At 37.2% G+C, this 13222-nt stretch overlaps 1 protein-coding gene across 1 annotated transcript in view; it reads left to right on the plus strand.

Moving 5' to 3' along the window:
- The first annotated feature begins 706 nt into the window (after positions 1–706).
- LOC113099701 (voltage-dependent P/Q-type calcium channel subunit alpha-1A-like) overlaps positions 707–13222 on the plus strand; it is a 50022-nt gene continuing 37506 nt past the window's right edge. Inside the window, 3 exon segments of the mRNA XM_026264628.1 lie at positions 707–807; positions 1002–1141; positions 11649–11740. Of these exon segments, the coding sequence (XP_026120413.1) occupies positions 715–807; positions 1002–1141; positions 11649–11740 (325 nt within the window). The 5' untranslated portion in view covers positions 707–714.

The following is a 13222-nucleotide window of genomic DNA, read 5'->3' on the forward strand; positions in this document are numbered from 1 at the left end:
GTGGCGAGTGATGAGGTCATGTAAAGCATACAGAATTTGCCTGACTCATACTCATCCACAGCATGTATTATTTCAGCATGAATAGCAGCTTATTCGCCACAGGCTCAACCAGCCGTACGAGGAGATGGTGCGAGCTGTTTTCTGGCCCATGCGGGGTGAGCATGATGCTACGCTCACTTTATGAAGCATTTTCTCAGGGAGGTTAGATTTGATTCTGTATAAGCACTGCTGCATTTTTAAGCGCAAGGGGCTTAATGTGATTTTGCGAAGTAATCAGTTTAGGCTGATTGTTTGAATGTCTGCCCTCTCAGTATCAGATATATTGATTCTTCACTGAGGTTTAGAGAGCCAGTACAGTTGCTCATAAATTTACATACCCCTTAAAGAATCTGTAAGTTGTTTAGTTTTTTTTTTTTTAATAAAGGGATTAAATCTTAAAAATAAGATCGTAAACCATATTTAGTACTTTGTAGTTATTTAGTACTGCTCTTAAGAATACATACGACTGTGATCCATTTCATGATTGTATTTATCATTTAATATAATGTTTTTAAATATGAAGTTATATGTGTTACTATATTAACATTATTATATCTTTCTGGAATGTCAGCTGGAGCAGACATCTGAAAATTACAGTCCTTTGCAAAACTTTTGTAACATTCATGTTGTTTCAAACATTTTCCTTGACCTGTGATTCTCACTCCATTTGAGTACATGATCCTGGCTACCATCATTGCTAACTGCATCGTCCTGGCCCTGGAACAGCACCTTCCAGACGGGGACAAGACTCCTATGTCTGAGCGCTTGGTGAGTTCTGGTTGTGTTGATCAGTGTTTGTTTGTTTCCGTTTATTGTGATACCAGAAGCCATGTAACTCAACAGAAAACACAGGAACTAATCAGTCTCTGATGTATCATTCCTGTCACAGAAATCTAGTGGTCAGTTCATGTTTACACACTCTTATTTCTTTTTGTTTGTCCCTTTGTGTTTCTCTCTCACAGGAGGACACCGAACCCTACTTCATCGGCATTTTCTGTTTTGAGTCAGGCATTAAGATCTTGGCTTTGGGCTTTGCCTTCCATAAGGGCTCGTACCTACGCAATGGCTGGAATGTCATGGACTTTGTAGTGGTGCTTACTGGGTAAGTCTATTCTAAGGCCAAGTTCTCGCTATTAAAAGGGTCATCGGGTGCCATTTTCCACAAGTTGATATGATTCTTAAGGGTCTTAATGAAAAGTTTTTAACATAGTTTGGTTAAAATATCTCAATGGTAGTGTAAAACAACACCCTTTTTACCCTGTCCAAAACAGCTCTGTCTACAGCAAGCTGTTTTATTGCATTGTGCTTGAAATGTTAATGAGCTCTGCAGACCCCGCCTCTCTCTTCCGAGCCACTCTCTGAGAGACGGTAAACATTAGCTGCATTCATCGTGACACTTGCTAACCATCACATTATTGGGAAAGGCGATTTGCAAAAATGTATTGATAAATTAGCAAAGAAAGAAGGTGTGTTTGTGCTGAAAATAATGACAATGAGTAATTTTTAAATACACCTGATGCAGTGCTAAACCAGCACAGATAACGCCTGGTTGAACTGGATTACAGGTGGCTAGTGAAGATGAAGCAGGTGCAAAAGTAGTGCAACTGTTTAGTGAATTTACCTCACAAGCTCTTTAATATCGCTGTGTTGGTGTTTTAAACATGCACATAATATGGCATATTGCCTGCTGTTATATTCTGTTTTGCCATTTTTCCCCATGAATTCTGCATGTGTTTGTGTAGACGTGTGTGTATGTCAGCTGTAACAAGTGATGTTGTGTTCTCCTGACCTAATGAGCTCATGGTGAGCCCAGATCAGAGCAGCACTGCGGATACAAGCGGTGAGGACACGCTACAAATGTCACTAGAGAGAGAGAGCAAGACAGAAAAAAAGAGAAACAGGCAAGGATGAAGGATGACGAGACAGCACAGGGCTGTAGACAATCCAAGGGAAGAGGAAGGAGCAGAAGAAAGGCTGATGATTAGACATACTTTACCTAGATTACTGCCCTCTTACTCCAATATCTTAAAGTCTGGCGAAAGTTTACACAGTGCTTAAACAAAACACAGAAAGTGAAAGTTAGTGTGTTTGTTTTGTTTAAGGTAGCAGCTATTTACACTAAGTGTTAATAACAATTAGAGGTTATTTACACTAAATGAAAAGTGCAAATAGATCATATTTACGCTATGTAAAATACCTGGATTTTCTGCTACTTAATGCAAATATCTGCACCTCATTATAGTAGTACATTTATAAAACAGCATGCGATAATAACATATTTAGTGTAAATTATCATTCTAATTCAAATAATTAAACCAATGTTTTGAGTGGTCCTGGGACAGTAAAAATTTCATTTTTGGCTGACCCTTTAAATAAGGTCTATTCATATAAAGATGTTGGATTTAATAAAAAAATAATAATTTTAAAGGGTTAGTTCACCCAAAAAATGGAAATTTGTGTCATTAATTACTCATCCTCATGTCATCCCAAACCCGTTAGACCTTTGTTCATCTTCAAAACACAAATTAAGGTATTTTAGATAGACAGCAACACTGACATGTCCAGAAAAGTAGTAAAGACATTGTTAAAATAGTCCATGTGACATCAGTGGTTCAACAGTAATCTTATGAATCTTATTTTGTGCTAAGAAAACAAAACAAAAATATTCAACCATTTCTTCTATTGTCTTTTGTGTGTGTGTTTTTTTTAATATAGAGTAAAGTCTTTAAGGCTGCATTAAGCATCAAAATATCTTTTGTGTAAGTCTTTTAAGTCTTTTGTGGAAATTAGTTTCCTTATATATTACCACTAGATTTGGTGTGAACAGGCTTTTATGTAAAACTTGCACTTATAGACGTTGACCTTTACACATCCTCACATGGGTAACATTTTTAACATCCGAGATACTATTTAGTGTAAGCCTTGTGTCATTTACCAGACATTGCAATTCAAAAAGTATGGTGGCAGAGCACTTTGCAGATTTGAGACCCTCAAATTCCACCCTTCAGTACAGCGGCATTGAGGTAGTTAAGTATCCACATCGCAGAGGTGATATCATCAAATTGCTTTTACAGTGTGAGGTCTTATGGATTTATACACTAGACACATTGTCCACTAGAGGATTAAATTAGGTCTTTGATATTCGTCCATTTCTTTTGAACCAAAGATATTTAGTTAGTAATAAATGTTTTATGGTTATTAGTTGTATTTATGTACATAGGCAGGTAATAATTGATGTTATTGATTAATTAATTTATATTCTTGTATTTTTTGTATAATTTTTTTCGTATTCTTGTATAATTATATTCTTGTATTTTGCATAGCTTTATATGTTTTGTTTCATCTATTTATTTTTTCTTAGTTTCTCTTCTTGGTTAATATGTCATTGTTGTGATATTATTATCATGATAATATTGTACGGTCATGTGACCTTTGATCACTTGGAGGTAGGCCTATAAAGACTGATTCATCAATGTTGTAAATTTGTCTGATGAAGAGCCTGCGAGCTCGAAATGTAACTACATACGCTATACAATAGTTTTTTTATAATATATTTTTTCATACTTTTGGAGCTTTGGTGTTGCCGGCTTTGCATTTAAATATTCTTCCGCTTGTTTCTTGGTCGAGCACACAGTTGAGATTGATGTGCATGCTTTTGCCTGCTTTTTGTAATAAAAAAATACAGTGTAAACAGTAAAACTGTGAATTATTATTATTATCATTTAAAATAGTTATCTATTTTACTTACAGTACATTACAGTGTCACTCGATCCTTTAGAAATAATTCTAATGTGCTGATTTGGTTCTCAAGACTTAAGATTCAACTTATGAGCATTGCTAAAAACATTTTCCCCTCCTCTGCAGTATGCACGTTAGCTGTAACCTTTCCATCCTTCTCTTCACACATCAAATTCGCTCATTCATCCTGTTTAGCTTGTAATTTTGAGAACTAGGACTGAACACAGAGGTGCTAATAGGTTGGCTCAGACAGATATTGCCACTTGACCTACAATCCACAAGCTTGATTGATCATCCATAGTAGCTCAGTTAGCATTATTGCTAGCACCCTGGTGGGGCTCATGTGCTGTTATTGGTAGTTTAACGCATGATGGGTGTTGTGAAGAATGTGCAGGAGGTATGTGCGGCCAAAACATTTGTCATGTGACGTGCTCCGTCACATCAGCAGTGAACTGATTCTCAGTGCTGTCATATTCTGATTTGTACTGCGTCTTGCCTGAAGAGTGTAGATGTGTCTAGTGAGTTTTCGTGCAGTTCACACAGTTGTGTCATTCTATGAACCTGGTGCCTTTTCAAGTAAAACTTGATAAGATTTTAAATATTTTGTTAGACAAATAGTTTTGTGTCTTATCAAGGCAGCTTAAGGCTAGTGTTCCTGTAGCTCAACTGGTAGAGCATTGCGTTATCAAGTGCAAGGCTGGGGGTTCGACTCCCCGGGAACACATGATAGGTAAAAATTGATAGCCTGAATGCACTATAAGTCGTCTGCTAAATGCATACATACATTTAAATGTAATATAACATTGAGAAGGACATATATATATATAATTATAAATAAAGGCAAGGTATAAGAAAATATAATGGTTGATTTTTCACTTTATAAACCTTGTGCTCAAATTTAAAGTAAATTAACTCGGGCATACAGTTTTTAAAAGAAGGGTAATGTGGTTAATTCTAACGTGACAAACAGTTTTATATGGCAAGTTATAAATTATAAGCCATGTGCTGAAGGTTATAAAATACAATGTGTTTCATAGAGAATTTGAGGCTGTAAAAATTCACGGTAGCAGTTTTGACATTTTGATTGTCCAGTTATGTATATAAAGTGGAATAATCTTAAAATATATGAATAAATATATAAGCTGCTAGTTTACTGTATATTGTTAATTAATAATATGTATTACTTTATTGTTAATTAATTACTACACTATAAGAATATTTGCTGTTCATTGTAATGGTTAAATTTCCTAACATTTTATTAAAATAATTTGTTAAAATATGTTAAAATAATTTATACGGCATTTTTTTCCAGTGTACTACAACCTCAAATAATAACTTTAATAACACAACAGCACCTATTATTACTATAATTATTAGGGGCCAACCACCGAAGCTGCTTAGACAACTATTGTATCCGTTAATATGATTTTTGTCTTCTTCTTCTTCCACAGCAAGCCTATAAAGTTGTGAAATTTGGCTCACTGATAGAGGACAGTGAGAAAAGTCACCATAGCTAATTTGGAGACTCTAACTCAAACTCTCTAGTGCTACCACTTGTCCAGAGTTGCGCTCATGTTTATGCTAATAACTTTTGGACTGCAAGCCAGAAAATTTTAGTAAAATAAATAAATAAATAAAATTCCTATGAATCATTGGCTTACGCAGAGTTGAATGAACTCCAAAATTCAAAAATCACAACTTTAAGTTTTTTTCGGTATTTTTAATTGTTCATAAAACCTACTTTTTTTTTAACTCATCCATGACGTTGCAACGATTGTCACCAAAGTTTTACCAGATTATCTTCAGAATATGCTGGCAAAAAGTTATGGAAGTTGATTCGTCCAACCATCCAAAAGAATTCAATGAAAAGCATGCAAAAATGCATGTGAGGCTATATCTCTGCAATGCTTAGGCATATTGAGACCAAACTTGGTGTGTGTGTTATAAAAGCATGACCTGAAACTCGGTAAGCATCTTTGACACCATGCCCTGATGGTACTCAAAAAGTTTGGGCTAATTGACTGAACTTCCTGTCCACCGTTCATTAACCATTAATTATGAAAATTCCCAAAATGCTAATAGCTCTTGATTACATTAGCCTATTGTAATGAAACTGGTAAGGAAATATTCCTTGGGTCATGCCGATAACATAGATACTAATTTGCCATAGTCAGCCGAACTTCCTGTCCATCATTTTGATTTATTTTGAAACCCTACTTTTTTTTTAACTTCTCATCAACTGTTGATGATCTTCAGACTTTAATGACAAGAAGTTTTGGATTTCGTGTAGATAAACGAAACACTTGTTGTACAGTGCCCTATTGGTCAAAAGTGATAAGCCAAGAAATCATATTACTAGTGGTTGTATTTATGATTTTTCAGCCATTTTGACTAAAATAATCTTAAAATAGTTTTAATCTCTCGTTCCTGCGGTTGATCTCAGGCTTGCTTCTGTAGTGCTTGGCCCCATAATTGCTGCTTGCAGCTGTATTTATTATTATTATTATTATTATTATCATTATAAATAATGATACTAATTCGCAATTATCTATCATTATGTGCATATATGCTAATATAGCAAAGGAAAAAAGGTGTTTAGAAAATGTCTGTGTTAACACCATTGTAATGATTACAATGGTGTATTTTTGTAAGGGTACAAGCATAAGTGCGTTTATACCATGTCTTGTCTGTGTATACAGTATATGCATTTTTATGTGTACATTCAGAGTTATATTCTTCTGTTTGATCTTTCTGAGACTGTGTGTGTGTGTGTGTAAATGGGTCAGAGGGTGTGTTGGCTGCAGTAGGGAGGAGAGCTATAGCCCTGTTTGCCTACTGCAGCCATTTTCTTTCCTCACTCCAGTCTTTATTATGTGCACAGTGAACGCTTGAAGTAGGTTGAGTAGTTGTTCTGTTTAAACTGCCTAACAATTTATTTAGAAGAAAAACAAATACATCATGAGCCAAGGGAAAAGGTGGAAAGGGAAGCAAGTAGGAGAAACTGAGACTAGAGCGAGAGCAGCTGTTGTGGCTGGTGGAGTGAACTGCAGTGTGATATCGGGTTTGTCTTTCCGTGTTTCCAAGGGTTTAGCGAAGAGAAAGGAAAAAGAGGGAAAAAAGAAGAGAAAGATGCAACTGGAGAAGCAATAGGTTGGAAACAAGCAGTGGCTTGTGTGTGTATATGTGTGAGAGAGGAAGTGGGGGGGGGGTATGGGTGTAGAGCAAGCCAATGAGAGAAGTGTGTGCAGGAGCTGCTGCAGTAACCTGTTTTTCACTACTGCAGATGATCAATCATCCAGCAAAGCCTTGAGATGCAACAACTCTCTCTCTCTCTCTCTCTCTCTCTCTCTCTCTCTCTCTCTCTCTCTCTCTCTCTCTCCTCACATGCTGATATTCTCTCTCTCTTCACAGCTGTTCACTCTTTGCTGTGGTAGGTAAATGGCGGATGTGTCTTTCAATTGAGGAGCACTTTGAAGATGAAATGATACGTCCTCTCTCAACACCTCAGCCCTAGTCCTTTGATATAACACACATTGATAGCCTTTTGTCTCTTTATTTTCTGATAGAATATGCTTAAAACACATCAAAATGTGATATAAAACAGCTGCAATGTCAGCCACAGTTTTGGAAATACACCATTCACGCACACACAGTATGGTTAAAAGACTGAACTGGCAGAGTTATTGCAAATAGATCTTCCTGTACATGGATACATTAGCTGAAATGGAGCTATTCCAAAAAAAAAAAAAAAACACACACATTTGTCATTCCTGAGTGAGGTTGCTATTGACCCTTCACAATGAGCTTGATTAAAGGGCAATTTGAACACTCATAACACTGAATCCACCATTTTGTCCGAGAAACAAACCAGATAGGATGGATTAACATGGGTGGACTTAAACTCAAAAATGGTGTGGCGGTGATGTCTTTCAGTGATTGACAAAAAAAAAAAAACTTCTGATGTTCATTCAAGTTTATTTTGTTATTAGACAATTTGTTTACAATCTGCTTGAACTGAGGTGCTACAGTGATCTGTCACGACACATTAAAGAGCAACAAAATGGCATTTAAAAATGACCAAATTTGAAATCTGAGACTTTGTTTCATACCAGAAGTAACCTGTTCTGTCTTGTCTGCTGGCACGTTCATATATTTTTCACTTAGTGAGAACTTGGAGTGTGACGTCAGAGCGGCATGGCTTTCTGGTATGAAATAAAGTCTGAGCATTTAAATTTGGTCTTTTTTCATTATTCAAACAATCAATACTGTATTGTAGCTCTTTAATGTGTTGGGACAGATCGCTGTAGAACTTCAGTTCAAGCGGCACATGAACCGAGTGCATTTACTTAAAAAACGAAATAAACATGAATGAACATCAGAGTGTATTGTATTTAAATCGTGGAAAGATGTTTAAGTCTTCCGACATGAATCTACTTTCATGTTTGGTTTGTTTGTCAGACAAAATAGTTTTGGCGTTGACACCAAAAGGAACTGACCCCTTTTGTTTGGCAGCTTCCATGACTGAATTGAAATATGCTTCTAAATCATACAGAATAAAGAAGGTGGGGGGGGGGGGGCACAGAGAAATAGGCCAAAAAGGACACTGAAAAGCTCCTTCAGGGCAGGAGATTTAAACATGAGAATTATTTAAGGAGCCAGTTGATTGAGTCTGGTTTGCTTTATGCACATGATTTCTGATTTCTGTATGGCCATATAAAATACAGTGGAATGTTTTAGTTGATATTTCATAGTGTTTGTTTCCCCCTTGTACATATAGAGATAATGTATACTGTGCCTGTATTCAAAAAATAATAACTATGTATTGGACAGACTGCAGAGCATGTATGTTTATAAACCTATCAAACCCCTCCTTTGGCCTTGTTAGCGCAGTGATGCTGAGATTCTATCAATGAGAAATGGCTCTTGTTCCCATGGAAACAGTTATGAATGAGAAGGCCCCAGTAACCGTAGAAACTGTCTTAATGAGGAATTGCCGGTTGCTATGGGGATATGGTGTATTGTGAGGAAGTCTATGGTGAGAGTCATCCTCATCGGCTCTCTAAACAAACAAAAAACCTGAATGTATTTTTGACTTTGCTGCTGGTACACTATCTGTAGAGTATCGCTAACCCAATGGTCATGCTTTGACTAGTAGCCGCTCTGACCTACATTTACATCCATTGCTACAAACAACACTGCAGCTTCCCTTCTGTTTTTTTTTTTTTCTCATTCCCAGCCATACACACATTGTCCCACGCTCACAGTGTGTGTTTTGGGATTGTTGTGAGATGGATTGGCAGGTGCCTCCCAGTTGGCTGCCCCCTGTCAGTGTGGTGTAAACACCTGTGAGTCCTCCTATGTATCCCATAAACCCAATCTGCCAGGTTCTCTGGGAGCTCAACTGGAGCTCACACATCTACCGTTCACCTTCCTAAACCCCCCAAAGCTCAAAACAGCAAGTCATCTCTCTCAGCACATCAAGTCTGGTCAAAAGAACATTTTATGTAGCTTTACAGTGGGGGTCTTAAATCTAGATTACCTGGGGCCTCTACCTAGTAGTTGTAGTAATAATGATAATGATAATAATAATTATTATTATTTTATTTTTAGGAATAGCCCTTCAGCTGAATTTATTTTGTCATAAAATTAGATTTTTATTTTACTTTATTTGACATCTTGTTTGGCTGTGTCTCCCTCTTCTTGTTTTTTTTTATTTGACATTTTTTGTTATGGTAATTAAAAATGTTAAAGGGTTAGTTCACCCTAAAATGAAAATTAGACCATGTTGTACTTACCCTCAAAGCATCCTAGGTGTACATGACATTCTTCTTTCAGATGAATCCAATCGGAGTTACATACAGTATATATATATATATATATATCCTTGCTCTGAAGCATTTAAATGGAAGTAAGCTGGTGTTTTTTTTTTCTTTTTCAACAGTCCAAAAGTAATCAAATAAAGTGTACGCATACATAATAAAACGTACAGGAAAGCACGGCGGAGAGACAAAAACAACAAAAAAAACAACAACAACAATTTTTTTTTTTCTTTAAGCCAAGAGGCGACTTGTTTTCTGAGTCATATACACCTAGGATGCTTTGATGATAGGTAAAACATGGGTTAATTGTTTGGCTCTGTGTCTGCATCTTCTTTTTTTTGTTTTTGTTGTTGTTTTTTTTACAGTCATTAAAACTCGAGCCATCCGGTCATTTTATCTGTGCATGTATGTTTGTTAATTTGTACACACTGGGCTCTATCAAACATCCGGCGCTATGCGATGCAAGGCGCAGTGCAAGTGTGTTTGCTAGTTTCAGTCCTGTGCAGTTCGCATTTTCCCGTCCAGCACCACGTTGTTTAGTTAGCAAATATATTTGCGCCCATTTGTGTGCCAATGGGCGTGCTGGTCTAAAAAAGGAGGTGTGTTCAGGCACATTGCTGGTGCATTGATATTTTAAGGAGCTGAAAATAGATTGCGCCATAGACCAACTCAAACCTGGTCTAAAGTCTAAAGTCAGTGGCGCAATATTTTTTTGTTATGAAATTATAGGTTTTACCAACAGTATATATAAGGAACATGGCTTAATAAACATATAAAAAATATCCTAATGACAATATAAGGGTTTGCGTGAAGGTTAGGAACAGGGTTGTGAACCAAAAGCGTCATTAGCTCATTATAAAACCATGGAAGTCAATGAAATGTCCCCACCCTCATAGAAACACAAGTGTGTGAGCGTGTTAGAGAATGGGGAGAAAGTGTTGTATAATAAGTCAGGTACAGCTGACAGTGGTGGCTCTCAGGCTGCAGCTCTATAAATAGAAAAGGAGAGATGGGAATAAATCAGCCAGTCAGCATCTTCCTCTCACTCTCATCCAGCTCCTCCCCTTTCTCTGTTCCCTCTTCCTTCTCCTACCCCCTTTGGCTCTCTTTCTTCACCTCCTCCCCTTTTCTCTCTCTCTCTCTCTCCCTCCCTCCTTTCTATCTCATTTCTGTCCATCCCCAGTAATTTACATTAATATTAACTGCATAACCAGTCTTCCTTCAGCCTCTTCTTTTTCCTTTTCTTTTTTGTGGTTGCTTTTTTTTTTTTTTTTTTTTTGCTTTTAGTTTGTTCTATTGAACACAAAGCTGAAGGCATCATATTTGTTTAGCTGACACTCATATCAAAGCAGTTTTAAATATGTCAAGGGTCATTTTCCTGCCCGGTGAAGTCGGTTTAGGTTGTCCGCTGTGTCCAGAAACATTTGGGGTTTAAACTGATATTTTACTGCTGCAACTGTGGGTTCGAATGTTTGATCAAAATTCATGTGTCACATGTTTCTCTAGCAGCGGTGCTGTATCGATTCAGTTGGATTCACGTCTTTGTTCTTCTCTGCATGTCATCACTGAAGAGAATCAGTTTCCAGTGACTTTCCTGCGCAAATAAAGGTCATATGAATACAAAGCAGCAGTATCAACATTTATCTCTATTCTCTGCGCATGGACCTCTGACATTCACTCTGCGGGGGGACGGGCAGTGTGTGTCATCCTCTCTAAAACTATTAGTGCCTACTGCTTGTTTTTTTGGAGTCCATAGTCTTAGATTCACACACTGTTAAGTAGATGTCTGACTAGGGGAAGTGTTAAAACTTTGTGGTCATTTAGGATTTTCACTTTATCAGTGTTCAGAATGGGCATTAGTTAAGTCTCTGGATGCAAATAGGTTTACATAAGCTCTGGTTAAGCGAATGTTTAAGTCAGCTTTTTCACATGCTCTTCCCATTCCAAAAAATCTGTCACTAAGAGCAAATCCTGTATGAGTAGAAGGGCTGCTGTTTACCACAATATCCCAGTTTAAACTTTGTCTGACCTTGTCTTTTCTTGTCTCCCCAGAATCCTGTCCACAGTGGGCACAGACCTTGATCTGAGGACGCTGCGTGCTGTTCGAGTGTTGAGACCCCTCAAACTGGTGTCTGGGATTCCCAGTATGTAACATATTGTCATTGTTTACTCATGTACAGTATTATGTACAGGTGTTGGATAAACCATAGTGAATGCTCATTACTAAAAGGGTCCATATAATTTGTGTAGGCTACAGCAAAAAACAACAACAAAAGTAATGATTTGCTTATATTTATATTCATATTATTTAGTTTGTAAATCAGTGTAGTATAAGGTGTATTCATCAGTGTTTAGTACAAGCCATGGTTAAAATTGGTGATTTGTCAGACTTCCAGAAAGGGCAAATCTTGGGAGCCCATTTAGCAGGAGCCTCTGTATTCTTGAGAGCCACATTTTGGGTGTTTTAAGAACAAAAATCTTAATTAATGATCATGACTGCATTAACAAAGCATGCCAGGACTTTATCAGCAAAGAAGAATAGAATTGAAATTGGACAAAAGAGACTATTGAATACAAAAGACGTTATCATATACCAGGCGCAAGGCATGATGCAAGAGTTTCTGCTAGTTTCAGCCCAACACAGTGCTCATTTTCCCATCTTGTGCCACGATGTTTAAAAAGCAAATGTACCATGGGCGTGCTGGTAAAAAAAAAAAAAAAAGAGTCGTGTTCAGGCGCATTGTTGGTGCATTGCTATTTTGAGAAACTGAAAATAGACTGCGCCATTGACCAACTCGAACCTGGTCTAAAGTTTGGCACAATATTTTTTATTTGTTATTTAAGTACATTAGTAATATGCGCCTAGGAGTTGCAAATGTGTGTAGACTTTGCTTATTACACACACAGTAATGCGCAGCAGCACAAATTTTTTTTATTAAAAATTACATTCCGCCATGTATAAAGCGAACCCACCATGGCGCGAGCGCAACTGGCCTTTAAAAGGGATGGGAGATGAGACTCTGATTGGTTTATTGCACATTATGCACAAAAAAACACCCATTACTCATTAGGAGAATAGGGACAACCCATATAGAGCATGTGTCTGGGCGTGCAAACCGTTTTCCCATTGTTAAACTAGCAAAAGTGGATTCGGACACATCTTGAGTGCTCCTGCGCTCCTGCACTTTAGACCATGCGCTTCCATCATTAAAATAGAGCCCTAAGAATGATTGACCCTGTATCTGCAAAAACAATACATCACACTAGGTTTAAACTCATTAGAGGCTTTCTTACTGGAGGAACCTTTACATCGTTCCTAGAACTATTGGCAGAAGTTCCCATTTTTTGGCATGTTTGCACCACAAGTACTAGGAATGTATTTAGTTCTGGAAACTAATTTAGCTCCTCCTTCAGAGTAGGGAATAGGAACTACAAGTGACATAAGTGTATGCTGAATGTACAAACAAATGCGAAACCCAGCATTTTTTAAAGAGCCGTGTAAAAAGATTTACTCTACGAACATGGAACACGTGATAACTATTGAAGAGACATGGCATGTCACATGCCCAATTTGATGTGTTTAAAAATGCACCTGCGAATGTCATATTAGAGCTTGGTTAAAGAGA

This window comes from Carassius auratus, unplaced genomic scaffold (assembly GCF_003368295.1).
Source record: "Carassius auratus strain Wakin unplaced genomic scaffold, ASM336829v1 scaf_tig00217020, whole genome shotgun sequence".
NCBI lineage: Eukaryota > Metazoa > Chordata > Actinopteri > Cypriniformes > Cyprinidae > Carassius > Carassius auratus.